The sequence below is a fragment of the Jaculus jaculus genome, chromosome 3 (genome assembly GCF_020740685.1).
Source record: "Jaculus jaculus isolate mJacJac1 chromosome 3, mJacJac1.mat.Y.cur, whole genome shotgun sequence".
Taxonomy (NCBI): domain Eukaryota; kingdom Metazoa; phylum Chordata; class Mammalia; order Rodentia; family Dipodidae; genus Jaculus; species Jaculus jaculus.
Window position 1 is genome coordinate 129,169,726 of NC_059104.1, and position 15,132 is coordinate 129,184,857.

General features: G+C 44.5%; 1 protein-coding gene across 2 annotated transcripts in view; it reads left to right on the forward strand.

Moving 5' to 3' along the window:
• The window catches only part of Atp10a (ATPase phospholipid transporting 10A (putative)), a 165,834-nt gene that overhangs the window by 110,529 nt on the left and 40,173 nt on the right, over positions 1–15,132 (forward strand). For both annotated transcript variants that reach the window (XM_045146152.1, XM_012949530.2), the window contains exons 4-7: positions 9,460–9,566; positions 9,907–10,038; positions 11,213–11,343; positions 12,926–13,178. In XM_045146152.1, coding sequence (XP_045002087.1) covers positions 9,460–9,566; positions 9,907–10,038; positions 11,213–11,343; positions 12,926–13,178 — 623 coding nt within the window. The remainder of the gene's footprint in view (positions 1–9,459; positions 9,567–9,906; positions 10,039–11,212; positions 11,344–12,925; positions 13,179–15,132) is intronic.

Genomic DNA, 15,132 nt, shown 5'->3' on the forward strand with positions numbered 1-15,132 from the left:
GCCCATTCTCACTTTCTCTCCCTCTCTCTTTGATTCTAATAAATAAATAAATAAAAATAAAATCTTAAAAAAAAAAACTGAAGCAGGCAATGAGAACAGGAAGGAAATCAGCTCCATGTGTTCCTAGACCTCTCACACAGGAGCATACTGTACAGACTTCCTTACTTGAATGCACAGGTGTTGCCAAAGCATTGCTTCAAAGCTGGTACAGAGCCTCCACACATACCCTAGCCTCCATCTCTGAGAGCTTTCCTGTAAGTTTGAAGCCAGCATTACTGCCTGTGCCCAAGCCAGACAGCCAAGACAGCAAGATGCACCAGAAGCAGAAGTTCTGCAGTGAAAAGTGACAGGCATCTGTAATCAGTGATGGACTCAATCACCCACTGCTGGGTGACATGCATCTGTAACCCAGTGATGACTCTGCCACTCACTGAAATTGTGGAGTTCAGAACCTACAAGCTCTTAAATTACCCCTTTGAGGACCCAGTGAAAGGAGAATTACTTGGAGCAAAGTGTTACTATAATCTTCAAAATTTCAGGGCTAAACTCAGCTACCTACACAGCCAGTGTTCTCGTGTTTTTCTACCGATTAATTCCTGAGCCATATTTTCCAGGTCCCTTAACTAGGCACAGTGAGTTCCCACTTGGACCACCAACATGAGCTCCACTCTAAAGCCCCAGGCCCAAGTCAGCTGCAGAGAGCAGTCACCGTGCTCCTAAAACATTTTGACCTAAAACATGATTGAAGGAGGGGAGGGAAGCCTCTAGGGAGATGTTCTGTGGTCATAATGCTCGTGGGGTTGCCACCTCTATCAAGAAAGGAAGAAGAGGTAAATCCTTTCCCAAAGGCTGTGCCCTGGATCTTGGACTTTGTTCTCTTCCTCTCCTGCCTGGTTGCCCATTAAGCCTCTGAATGAAGGAGCACCTTTGGGCTCAGACAACTGTTCGCACATTCATTGCCTGCTGTAGGGTTGGGTTTACACTAACGGGACCAAGTCCTCTGTCAGAAGCTTCCTATTCTTTCTCCAAGGAACCTCAGGGAGCTACTTTCTGAGTGAGGCTTGGAACAGCTCCTCACAACATGGAGTTGGCAGGTTCTAGAGACCATGCTTTCTAGATAACTTCAGTCAACTAGTTAACTGAATGTATCCATATAGTGGAAATAATCTTAAGATGGCCTTCAGGTGATTACTGAAAATTCAGCTAATTTAATACACAGAACATTTTCAGAATGATAACCACTATCCTTCCTGCTGCTCCTGTTAATATTATCAGCATAGATAATGGAGAGAAGTTAGTAGAAGAGCCATGAGAGTGCTGGTGGGATCTTGATGGTCTCTAAGAGGGTTATTAGTTGAGAAGAAAACTAGGTTTTATCTGTCTGAAGTGTGGGTACCATGAAGAGCTAGAGCAGAAAGGAAGGTGAGTTTGAGGAGGTGGCAGATACTACAGCGGAGTGATTATCTTGTGGGTCAGGAACTGCATTAACCTGATGTCTGTTACTGTAATGATATACCTGAAGCTGGGCACCTAGAAAGGTTTTTTTTTAACTCAAGGTGTTGGAGGCTGAAAGTGCAATATGCTGCAGACCCTAGTGAGGTCCCCTGGATACACATTGCTCCACAGGGGTTAGTGTTATGGTGGGAGTATATGTAGAAGAGAACATTACCTGACAGGAAACTAGAGCTTGGGAAAAGGCTGTAGTGACTTCCCACTACCTTCAGAAGGTCTCTGTACCTCTTACTGTTGACACAGAGAACCAAGCGTCCAGTACATGAACCCTTGGAGGACAAGCACATGACATCTATAGCAGAGCAGGAGTTGATGGGAGGGTGGGAACTAGAGATAACAGATTGGAAGACTGTCTGCCTAGAGGTGGTGTTCAGTCAGTGAAAAGGCCATTTGCACTTAAAAAACAGAATGTAGATTTTTAGCAAGCAGACCCAAGTCTAAATTAAACTCTCTTTCTTGCCAGAGCAGATGGCTGTTGGAGCATTATCCTGCATTCTTGATCCCTGGCCTTCTACTTCTGTAGATTCACTGGCTGCTTCATCAACCTCACAGGCTGACCTAAGACTCAAGTGTAAAAAGCTTATACACAGTACCGCATGATATAGAATACATTATATAGAAGTTGAACATGGTCGCAGTACGAGTATACAGTATAGACAGAAAGGCCTCAAGCTTCCAGGGTTTGTTGAGAGGGGAATAGCACAGGAAGTGGAGTGGTTGGCAGTGGTAAAGGGTTTCTTTTTTGGGGTGAAGAAAATATTAAATTAGCTGGTGGTGGATGCACAACTCCCTATATAAACACCAAGCTGTGTATACTTGAAATGAATGCATTGTGTGGTGTGGAAAATACAGCACAGGTTATTAGGGAAAACGATTGTAAGGAGCTTCTTGATTCAAGTGTACTTTAAATCAATCTTTACAATTTTAAGCTTGAAGGAAATGCTTAGGTAGGATCTAGTAATAACAGCATTCTCTACTTTCTTCAGTTATTTCCAGTGCTCCCTTTTCAACCACCAGCCTGATGCCTCATAGTGCAGAGAGGCCTCTTGTAAATATTAGGCCTCGCTCAGGTTGCCTCTGTTCAATTACGTCCCTTAGCTTCATAGTAGGTGGGGTTCTTTGAAACCATGACTCAGTGGAACATTTGCACTTTTCCCTACATAATAAAAAAGAGGTCAGGCACTGGAGAGATGGCTTATCAGTTAAGGCATTTGCTTATGAAGCCTAAAGGCCCAGCTTTAATCCCCAGTACCCATGTAAACTAGTTGCACAGGGTAGTACATGCACCTGGATTTCGTTTGCAGTGGCTATAGGCCCCGGTGCACCCATTCTCTCTCTATCTGCCTTCCTCCCTCTCTCTCACTCAAATAAATAAAATACTTTAAAAGTTAATTTAAAAAAAGGTCAGTTGTATAATGTAAAACTCCCTTTTCATGTTTTAAAGCCAATGTTTGCTTTATATTTTAGGTAATTTATGCTGGGTGCATGCATGTTTATAATTGCTAAATCTTCCTGTTGAATTGGCCCTTTTTTTCATTATGTGAAGACCTTTTTGTCTCTTGGCACAGTTTTTGACCTTAAGTCTGTTTGTCTGGTATAAGAATAGCCATTCCTGCTCTCTTGCCCCAAATTAAGCATTCCCAGTTTTCTTCCTTGAATGCCACAGAGCTGCATGCACCTCTCAAGACTGAGTGGGCAGTGGCTGTCCACAAGAGTCCGTAGCTTATTTGTTGGCCTCCTCACCGTGGTAGATGACCCCTCCAAGGAATGTGGTCACCCCATGACACAGAACAGCAGTATTATTACAACTCTCTCACCTTTCTTCACCTCTCCCACCCAGTGCTGAGTTGGAGTTTTATGTGTGATGGGTCCAAAATGCCCTGAGTAGCTCTGAGCAGGCATAAGATGAACTGTAACCATGTCAGCTAGACTCCAAAGCTGAGGTGCTTTCATTTACCTTCATCAACATAATTGCTCCTTGAGAAAATTGAACCTCAGCACAAAGCAGTTTGTTAAGTTCCATGTGTACTTAAATTAGACAAACAAAAGCCTGACAACTCACTATTTTAAAGGAAAGTCTGCCAGTGATTCAGCAGGTTCAGGCATCATCTATCAATTATCTATCACCCTCTCTACATACACCAGTCAGGGTACCCTAAGGGACAGGAGGAGCTCTCAGACTTATGGAAGTGAAGAGCAGTTATCTGTGAAGGGTCCATTTCCACAGGAGTTGGTGGCCTAAAACACAGAATTAGAAGCAATTGAATTGTCTCTACCATGAGGACTCAGGGCTCAAGGGAAGGATGGGCCACTGGAAACTCATTTCCAGAGCCTTCTTGATTTTTTTTTTTCTGACTAACGGACACAGCTAGTGCTCCCTACACAAGAAAGAGATCCCACCTACTCCTACAGTGTCCTTCCCAACATGCCATGCCCCACTGGACAGATCCAGTCCAAAGCCAGGGTCAGTAATCAGCATTTGCTGGAGACTTAAGGGAACAACGGGGCACATTATGGAATAGTACATGAAGATCTAGGCAGTAAGGCCTGGGTGTTTAGCACAGAAAATACTCCCAAGGGCTGTAAAATAGATTCCAGGATGGAAGCAGAGCTCCTCCAGGCTGGATAGGGCAGAAAGCCTGCACAGAATGAGGTGAGGTACGCAGAGCGGACAGCCATAGGGAAGCTGGAGGAAGTGTGCAGCCTGCAAGCTGCTCCCAGGAGAGCTGGACATTCACCTGTGCACATAGGCATTGCCCTGGTGACTGAGAGGTGGGCACACACAAGCTACCTGGGTCTGAGCAACAGACCCTGTGTGGTGGGCTCTAGCAGAGAAATGTGAAAAGTCTGACCAAGACAATGAAACAGAGATGGTGAGACAAAAACTATGGATTAATAGCCAGCAGGGCTGGAGAGATTGCTTAGTGGTTAAATGAGCTTGTGTGCAAAATCTGATGGCTTGGATTCAATTCCCCAGTACTCACATAAGCCAGATGCACAAAATGGTGCATGCATATGGAATTTGTAGCATTTGCAGTGCTATGAGGTCCTGTATGCCCATGCTCATTCTCTCTCTCCCTCCCTTTCAAATAAATAACGTCAATTTTTTGAAAAAGAAAAAGAAAAGAGCACTGGAGAGATGGCTTAATGGCTAAGGTACTTGCCTGTGAAGCCAAAGGACCCATATTCAACTCTCCAGATCCCACATTAGCCAGATGCACCAAAGTCAGGCAAGTGCAAGGTCACACATGGCCACAAAGTGGAGCAAGTGTCTGGAGTTCGATTTCAGTGGCTGAGGCCCTGCCTGGTGTGCCAATTCTGTCTCTCTCTCTCTCTCATTCTCTCTCCCTCCCTCTCCCTCTCCCTCCCTCCCCCCCTCTCTCTCCCTCCTCTCTCTTGCATGCTTTCTAAAAATAAAAATAAAGAAAAAGAGCCAGGCGTGGTGGTGCATGCCTTTAATCCCAGCACTTGGGAGGCAGAGTTAGGAGATCACCATGAGTTCGAGGCCACCCTGAGACTACATAGTGAATTCCAGGTCAGCCTGAGCTAGAGTAAGACCCCTATCTTATGAAATTAATAATAAAAAAGAAAGGAAAAGAAAAGAAACAGTCAGTTGCAAGTATAATGTTGGACTAATGGTTGAGTGGATACAAAAATGAAAAGGCAGGAAGAACAGGCAGAGGAGACAGCCATATGCTTGTTTTGCAAGCACAATGATGGGACCTCCATCCCTACCATCCCTACAACTCCTACAGTATATAAGTAGTAAGCAAGCAAGCCAGGCAACTTGGGGCTGGGAAGGTAGAGATGGAATATCCCTAGGGTTCACTATCTAGCCAGTCTAGCCTAATAGATGAGATTCAGGCTAGTGAGAGACCTTATCTCATAAATGCCAGGGGATGCCTGAGAACTGACACCCAAGGTTGTTCTCTGGCTTCCACACATACATGCATATGCACTCCTCCTGCACACATGAACACACATGACACAAAGGTTAGTGGCCCATGACCAGACTAATGTGAAGCACATAAGGGCAGACCAGAGAGGAGGGTTCCTGATCCAAGTGACCCAGGTGAGGCACCCAGCAGAGGGAGTTGGCAAGATGCCTTTCCTTAATGCCAAAGCCCTTGATCTGGGGGTAAGGGGACTTGCCTCCCTTTGTGTTTCAACCTGTGACTTTGCACCCCCTATCCCAGGCCCCCTTCAGCATACAGTTTCTGGCTAGAGCTTGCTTCTCTTCACATGCTGGGACTTAGTGACTAAGGCCTGTCTCTGGCAGCAAATGCAGTCAAAGATATGATGCCTCTAGAGGGAAAACAGCTGAGCCAAGGGCTTTTTAGCTGAACCCTGCTTTGGCAGTTCTCAGTGGACATGGGATCTTATCACCAGTAAGTTCCTTGTGAAGTTTTTCTTCCAGACAGTTCTTATTTAGAGGCTAGAGTTTAGATGAGCCAAGAGGCCTGGGGACTTGAGCTAGATGAGTGCTTCTAAGTAGTTAGGATTAAAAGTTAAAGGATATATTCAGTTGCCAGGGTCATCATAAAAGTATCACAAACTGGGCAACATTGATGGGCGAAGTTTATTTATTTGTTCACAGTCTGGATCCCAGAAAGCTGGGAAGGTGGCAGCTGTGCTGATTTCTCCTGAGACCTCTCTGCCTGGTCTGTGGTTGGCCAGCTTCTTATGTCTTCCCATGGCCATTCCTCTAGGTGCTTGTGTCTTAATCTCCTCTAATAAAGCCACCAGTTGGATTGGGTTAGAAAAGCACCCTAATAGCCTCATTTTTTTTTTTTTTTTTTGAGGTAGGGTCTGACTCTAACCCAGGCTGATCTGGAACTCTGTAGCTCCCTTCTGGCCTTAAACTCACAGCAACCCTCCTACCTTATTCTTTTGAATACTAGGATTAAATGTGTGCCCCACCATACCTGACTGGCCTCATTTCAATATAATTAATTACCTGTTTAAAGATTTTGTCACATCCTGAGGTCCAAGGAATTAGGATTTCAGCATATGAACTCCAGGGATAACATACTTAGGCTCATTGCAAGAGCAGGTACGGTGTGATGCCCATGTTCTCCTGCACATCTTTGTGAAAATAAGATGTGTGCCTGTGTGCCCAGGTTTGCCCACTGTCAGAAGTCCAAGGCTGAGACCTCACTGAGTGATTCTTTTCTCCAGATTTCTGATATGGCAGTGGTTCTCACAGGAGTATGTCCCTGGCCCTTTGTATCTGCTGCATGACTCTGCCACCGTGCTCCCTCCATTGGCCAGTACAGCTGCTGGGGATGCTTGGTTTAATTAGAAGCACAGTATAGGGGGCTAGGGGCTGTGGCTAGTTTTTGAGGTACTGGGTTCAATCCCAACAACACACTCAGGGGTTGGCGAGAGGAGGAGGAGGAGGGAGGAAGAGAAAGAGGACAGAGGGGAGAGAAAAAAAGAGACAAAGAGTAATACATTTCTCAGTATTTGTGGAGGGGGAGGCTCCAGGACCTTTCACTGTTGATACAAATCTCACAGATGTTCAAGTTCACTATATAAAATGGTAAAGTATTTACATATAGTATACTTTAAATCATATGACTTTTAAGACAATATAATGTAAATTCCATGTGATTAGTTATTAGTTTGTATTTTACAAGGAAGAAAAAGAAGAAAAGTCTATATGTATTTAGAACAAAATTATCCCCCACAAATATCTCCCACCTGTGGCTCATTGAATCTGCAGGTGCAGAGCTCAGGAACATGTAGCGTTAACTGTAGTTGCTACAAAATGCATATCAGGTCAGAGAAGGTGTTGCACTCAGCTTCATGTTGCTGGCAGAAAACACCCATCCAAGAGCAACTTGTGGGAGGAAAGAATTTATTTTGGCTTACAAACTTGAGGTGAAGCTCCATGCTGGCAGGAAAAGCATGGCATGAGTAGGGGGTGGACACCACTTCCTGACCAACATCAGGTGGATAATAGTAGCAGGAGAGTGTTCCAAACACTGGCAAGGGAAGCTGGCTCTGAACTCCCATAACCTGTCCCCAACAATACATCACCTCCAGGTAGCTCAGTTCCCATATTGCCACCAGTTTGGGCCCTGACATTGAGAACACGTAAGTTTATGGAGGACACCTGTATCAAACCACCCCACAGGCTTAATCTGAAATGTTATTCTTGTTTTTGCTGAGTTATCACTTGTTCCTAGTAAGCCTGACTGGAACTTTGGAGTGATTGTTTTGTATTGTCCTGGAGAAGTTGTCTCTATGTCCTGATGCAACTGCTCTCTTGGTGCTTTGTTTCATAGTGAGATCTTTGGTCCTAGAACTGCTTCAGCACAGAGCCCATCGCACATGCCCTGTGCATATGCTCTGCAGAGGAACTAGCATGCTGGTGAATAAGCATCTGTAGAAAGTACATCATCGCAGCACACACCTTTGTCTTGATTTTGTTTAGCCTCCTATTCACCAGAAAATAAATTTATTTCTGTGGCCAGTGTGCCTCACAGTGGGAGCTGGTGGGAAGGAAAAGCTTCCAGAGGTCTCTGGTGAGCTGCCAAGAACCAAAGGAGACATTTGGGTTGTGGGTGAAAGGGTGAGATGGAATGTCCAAGGAGGGTATGAAATGTGGATTTTTGGAAGGTTCCCTTTCGATGGCCCTACTTCAGGGAGGTTATGAGAGGTCCCGCTGAAGATCTGGAAGCCACCCATGTCCTATGACTTGTACATGGGGTTCCTGGGACTGCAGCTATCCCACAGGCCAAGAGGATATGTTTAAAAGCCAGTTGCTTAACTTTGGTCAGCCCTGATCTACATAGCAATGAAATACTAGAATTTCTAATAACTTTGACTATAAAAATGTAGAGAAATATCTCCAAAATTTATACCATTTCCTTTTCTAGAGGCATATTTGTATGTATTTTTAAAAATATTTCATTTGAAAAAAAAAAAAGATTAAAAAAAGCCAGGCGTGGTGACACATGCCTTTAATCCCAGCACTCGAGAGGCAGAGGTAGGAGGATCACCTTTAGTTCAAAGCCACCCTGAGACTCCATAGTGAATTCCAGGTCAGCCTGTACTAGAGTAAGACCCTACCTCAAAAAAAAACCAATATATATATATGTGTGTGTGTGTGTATATATATATATGCACACACACACACACATACACATACATGCATACATACATACATACATGAGAGAGGAAAAAATTGGGAGTGCCAGGGCCTCCACCCAATGCAAATGAACTCCAGACACATATACCACCTTGTGTATCTGGCTTACATGGATATTGGGGAATTAAAATAGGGTCCTGGGCTGGAGAGACGGCTTAGCAGTTTAGGTCGTTGCCTGCAAAGCCAAAGGATCCTGATTCAGTTCTCTAGGACCCATGTAAGCCAGAAGCACAAGGGGGCACATGCATCTATAGTTCCTTTGCAGTGGCTGGAGGCCCTGGTGTGCCCATCCTCTCCCCCCCTTCTCAAATAAATAAATAAAATATATAAACCCTGGTCCTTAGATTTTGCAGGCAAGTGAGTTAACCACTGAACTATCTCTCTAGCCCACATATTTGTATTTCTGACAACATGATGAATAGCATTTCCCATGTAGAGCAGACGAACTGGTGACCACCTAGCAAAGCTGTCCTTGTCCAGCTTCCCAATACTGCCATACTGTTCTGGGGTTTGCCTTACCTGACTTCAGTCAGCCCTGGAATAAAAACAAGACTATGCACAAAGTAAATGAACAAGCATCAGGCTTTGGAGCTGCCCAGTCCTAGTGAACAGCAACTCCTCTCTGCTGTAGTAAGACCTGTGCTTGGGGCTCCCCTTTCCCCTTCCCTACCCAACATTCAGGCCTCCTGGAACTTCCATTGTATCAGGTCCTTCCTTCCCCAGGAGAGTGCTGGTCTAGACCCAGGGAGCGTGAACAGTCTTATGACATGTGCACTGTTCCTCCTCTGTAGCATTCATAGCAATGGGGAAAAGGCTGGGCTGCATAAGGAGAACTTGCTGTTGCGAGGGTGTACCATCAGGAACACGGAAGCGGTAGTCGGCATTGTCATCTATGCAGGTAGGCACCTTGGATCCCATGCTACTCTTAAACATTTCTCCCTAATTTCTATCTGGTTATAAATGTGGCATATGCTCTTTGGAGAAACGTAGGAAGTCTAGGAAAATGGAAAATTACTGAGTGCCTCAATCCAGAGTGTTCTATCTTAGCATTTTAGCTTTTTTCTTTCTATTTATTTCTCTACAGATGTTATAAATGTTGATACTACTTTTGTACTATGCTACTTTGACTGACTTTATCACACAACAGTAATCAGTACTAAGTCAGTTACTCCATGGGATCCAGACATTGGTCCCCATCAGGAGCACTGATGTACTATGTCCTCGCCCCCCACACACAGGACATGAAACCAAGGCTCTGCTCAACAACAGCGGGCCCCGCTACAAGCGCAGCCAGCTGGAGAGGCAGATGAACTGCGATGTGCTCTGGTGTGTCCTTCTCCTCCTTTGTATGTCTCTGTTCTCAGCGGTTGGTAAGTCTCCTAGAGGGACCTGCAGTGAGGGGCACTGCTGAACAGCCTCTTGGCCAGCTGGGTGAGGGCCAGCTTGCCCTGACTTCCTCAGATCCGGCCCTTTAAGGTTCAGTGCACAATTTTCCCTGATTTGAATTCAGTGACTTTTGGTATCAGCACGGGTGTATATTTATTAATAAAGATGGATGGGCTGGGCAGAGTTGACCTCATAGCAGTGGTAGTGAACCCATGGAAGAAGTGTCAGTAAGCTGGGGGTGGTGAGGCAGAGCTAGTGAGGGAGGGGATGCTACAGAGACATTAATAATGGGAACATTTATAAGAAGAAAAAAATATCGTGAGTACTGAGAAGGGGTTGGTGAGTAGCACAAGCTTAACTGGAGCGTTTCAAGGCACCAGTACGTGACTTTGACCTTGGCCCTGCTCAGCATGGTCTCACAACATCCTGTAGAATGGAGACCATCCAATGGAGATGGAGAATCATCTAGAACATGAAAAGGTTTCTGTAGCCAGATCCAGATTGGTGTGGGACACCGTTCCGTTTGTGACACATTGTGTACTACCCTTGTCTCCTCAGGATCTGTAACATGAATTTTGAATCTCCAGAAGGAGACAACCATGGCCAGTATCTAGTAGCAACTTCTCTTTTCACCAGGCAGCTCATGACATTGGTCTTTGCGGGGATACACATTGGGGAAGTCCCTTCCCAGCACACATAAAGTTCTGCAACATGGCCAGTGGTACCATTTAGCACCAAGAATAGGAACCTTGAGTAGTGGGGAGAGCACATTGTGGACAGGGTCTCACTGTGTAGCCAGACTGGCCTAGAACTCATCCTCCTACCTCATCCTTTGGAGAGACATGATGACAGGAGTGACATGATGACAGGTGTGTGCCACCTGCAGTAGAGACCTGAGACCCATGCTTGGGGCTCCCTTTTCCCCTTCCACCCAACATCCAGATTTCTCAAGAATCTTGATATGAGGACAATACCAAGTTCGAATTCTAACAATCTGATCATGGGTGCTAAGAAAACTCATTTTTCTTTCTCACACAGCTAACAAAGCTAATCAAGCAGATGTGCTTTGTCTAGTAACAATCTTACAGGTTTTTTTGCCTTAAGCAGTGTTGTTGCTTTCCGTCAGCTGAATGATGCCTCTCTTTGGACACTGCACAGGACATGGATTGTGGGTATGGCGCTATCAAGAGAAGAAAGCACTATTCAACGTCCCTGAGTCTGATGGCAGCTCTCTGTCCCCAGCCACAGCTGCAGTTTACTCATTTTTCACAATGATAATAGTTCTGCAGGTAACAGTATTAAAGATTACAGGGTAATTTTCTTTCTCAAGAGAACTTGGAAACCATAATACTTGGCTAATTATTTCCTATCAATTCTGCATCAGGATGGGGCACAAATACGTGCATCTTTTCATTTCCCTACCAAATTTATTTGATAGGTATTTTCTTGGGTGATTTTTAAGTTGCTGTTTTTATTAAAATTTTTAATGCTTTGAGGATTTCAGTTTTGTCATCATTTCCTTGATTTTCAATTATAGAGCATTTATGTAGCTTCACACATGCTAGACAATTGTTCTACCAAGGAGCTATACCTATAACCACAGTTATCATTTAAAAAATGAATTTTATTTTGAAGTAATTTTAAGTCTAAAAAGAAAAATCTTTTTTGTATATCCACAAAAAAAAATGTTTCAGAGTATCTCTCACCCAGTTCCCTTTAACATGATCATATTTTGTAATAACTTAAGAAACCATGCTGAGTACTTTGCAGACTACTCAATTCCAAACAGATTCATTAAACCTTTCTGCTGAGGTGCCTCTGTTCCGGGATTCATCCCAGTTCACACTGCATTTATTAGCATTGCTTATTGCCACTGGTTGTAATAGAACACATTCAGTGCCTTCTATCTCTGATGGTCTGTGCCCAGGAAGGTTGGTTAAAGAATATGGATTGTCCCAGAGCTCCAGGGGTGAGAAGGGACATCAAGGAAACACAGAGTGACCAGAGGACAGATGAAAGCCTTCCATAGACCAGCTCTGTGCTGAGTATCATGTGTGCTTCCAACAGCAGCAAACAGCTTCATTAAACATTCCAAATTAGTCTTTTTATACATGCAAATTTTGTTCTAGCCTTGAGTTAAGATCATAGCTGGTGTCTCATTAATATAATTAACCAGAAGAACCCAGTTAGTCTTTGTATAGTATTCTTGGCCCATAAAAATTTGTCTAATACTGTAACCGTACAAAATAAACAAATATTAATTTCAAGAAGGTTCATGTTAAATGATCAAAACATTGCTGAAAATTTTGTGCAAAGCCTTCATTTAACTCAGCATCATACAAGATCACAGAAACTATCCAACATAAGACCAGCCTCTTAAAAAGAAAGACCATTTTGTTGTTCTGTGGCTGCTCCCTGCACTGTGGGGTTTTGTCCTTGGGTGATGGGCAACTCCTGTCACTCTGGGCCCAGGGGAACCTGGAGGTCAAGTGCTGCTACAGTTTGCAGTGACTTTTCCTGTGAGGACTCTGACTGCCTTGTTTTTCTCTCTTCTTTCTTCCCTTTCCTAGCCTCTCTCAAGCACAACTTAGTAATACGAAAACACTTGCTTCTCTGCAAGCCGTGGTTACCCTTCCAGACATGGTAGTGGATTTCTGCTTCAGCAGTTGCACCATCATAGGCTATCCTAGTTTTAAACTCTTTGCCAATACCCTAATCCTTTTCCATAGTGACTCTAACCAACCTATTTAAGCTCTTAAAGGTATAGTACAGTTCCTGCTTCCTTATAGTTATAGTCATTTGTCATTTAAATTGATTGAACCAATTTCACCATTTCCTGGTCCTCACATTAATCCTGTGTGCCTCTTTCAGGTTTTGATCCCTATTTCCTTATATGTTTCTATTGAAATTGTTAAATTATGTCAAGTATACTTCATTCATCAAGATATAGACCTGTATGATGAAGAGACAGACTCGCAGCTACAGTGCCGAGCACTGAACATCACAGAGGACTTGGGGCAGATACAATACATCTTCTCAGATAAAACTGGTACCTTAACAGAAAATAAGATGGTCTTCCGGAGATGCACTGTGTCTGGCATAGAATATTCTCATGATGCAAATGGTGAGTCTAGGGACAAGATCTTCCAGTCTGCGCTGGGTTGCATGGGGAGAGGGGGACCAAAGGAGAAGCATGAAAGAGAAGACCATTCACATCTTAAGGGACTGCTGGTTTTCAAAGGAATAGAAAGGCCTGGCTCAAAGAGCACTTGGGAGCCTGAAGCTAGTGCTATTTATAGAACTGGCTGACATAGCCCTGCTCTCTGCAGTAGCTGCGGTGATGGGCATCTGTCTTGGATCTTTTTTTCTGCCAGGCAAATAAGGCTGCCAGGCAGAGCATCCTGGAGAAGCTCCTTTCTGCATCATGCAGTGGCTTCACAGTGCCACGCAGAGGGACAAAGAGAGATTTCTGTTGTTACTCATCTGCCTTCTTATTATCAGCTGAAAATTCTCAAAAGGGCACTGGGTACTTTGTGCTGCATTCTTTCCCATGGAACACAATGTCCCTGGGAGCCTGAGAGAAATGAGTCGCTGGCTTCTGGCTGTCCAGGCAGCCCCTCCTCCTGTCTCTGCTTTCTTTCCTTATGGTCTCCACCTCCTCCCTGGGCTGAAGGAAGTGCCTAAGCCAGCTACTCTCAACCCTGCCATGAGAGGGCACTATGAGGAGGTCCCTGCACCACATTGTGTTCCACTGTCCAAGTGATGCTTCTTCACTCTGTAAATTCTCTTTCCTTCTGAGAACCAGTAACAAAGAATATCACAGAAAGCATGCTTCAATGCAGAAGTGATATAAGATGGGGAGGCAGCCAATAGCAATATCCCCAGCTCCTGAGATAACATCTCCAGCCCTGAAGCATGATCTTGATAGCCATTGTCTTCCTCTATACTCAGTTAAACAGAAGGCATAGGAATTTATAGAGCTTAACATTTTATCTACACTCAAAATAGACTGCTGGTGGTGGTAGTATTCCCTGTTGTCACCTATCTCTCATGACCTACTTCTCCTCTTCCTGCCTCATGCCCTGGCCCTCCTGCCTCCCTGGCCCTTCCTGAATGCTGAATTTCATGCGGGAGTTCACTCTGAGGTACGGTGTTCTCCTTCAGCCTTCTAGAGTTGCAACTCAGTTTCCAATGAAGACTAGGTTTGAGATCTCTTGCACAGAAGAGTGACTAGCCAGCCCTACTGTGTCCTGTAGGAGAGCTGATGGATATTTAATTAGCTTGATGTCACCATGGCACATCCCCTACATATACCAAAGTATCACATTTGTTCCCATAAATGTGCACAATTATAATTTGTCAATCAAAACTAATACATTTTTCAGTAATAAAATTGAGACATGAGACTCTTACAGGACAGAATTATAGGAATATTTTGACAATTGACAAACACTCACCATAAAGCCAAGGGTTCTGTCATGTTCAGAGGACACAGGAAGACACATCTGGTGAAGGATGAAACAGTCTTGCACATTTGGCCTCACATTTTGCTGCAATGCTGGCAGTGAGGCAGAAAGCATCTTCAGTCAGTTCATGACCAGTCACTAGTAAATGAGTTCAGATGGTTGGCCTCAGAGCCTTGAGCCCAGTGCACATACTAGAGTCAGCAACTGATACCACAGTGTGCTGGTCTGACCTGATGACCTGAAGCCAGCTGACTGCATGTCCAGGGCTAGGCTTCTCTGAGGCATTTGGAGTCAGAAATTGTGTCAGACTTCCAGTATGCCGACAGTAACTCCTGACCAGCCCCACAGACTCAGGGGGAAGGAGGAGGCCTTGAGGGTTGGTCATATTGGGCTGTCACATTTCATGACCAGTGTCGGGAGACAGCCTTCTGCAGGCTGGAGCCAATCCACATGCACAGTCCTACAAAGTGAGCACAACCCCTTCCCCAGGTTTTGCTCATTCCTGCCATCCAGCTATTACCAAAATAGGGCTTGTGCCATCAGGGAGTAAATGGCATGTATGGGAAGAACTTTGCTTACTGGGATCCTGGCTTTGGGAAGTACTGAACCTTG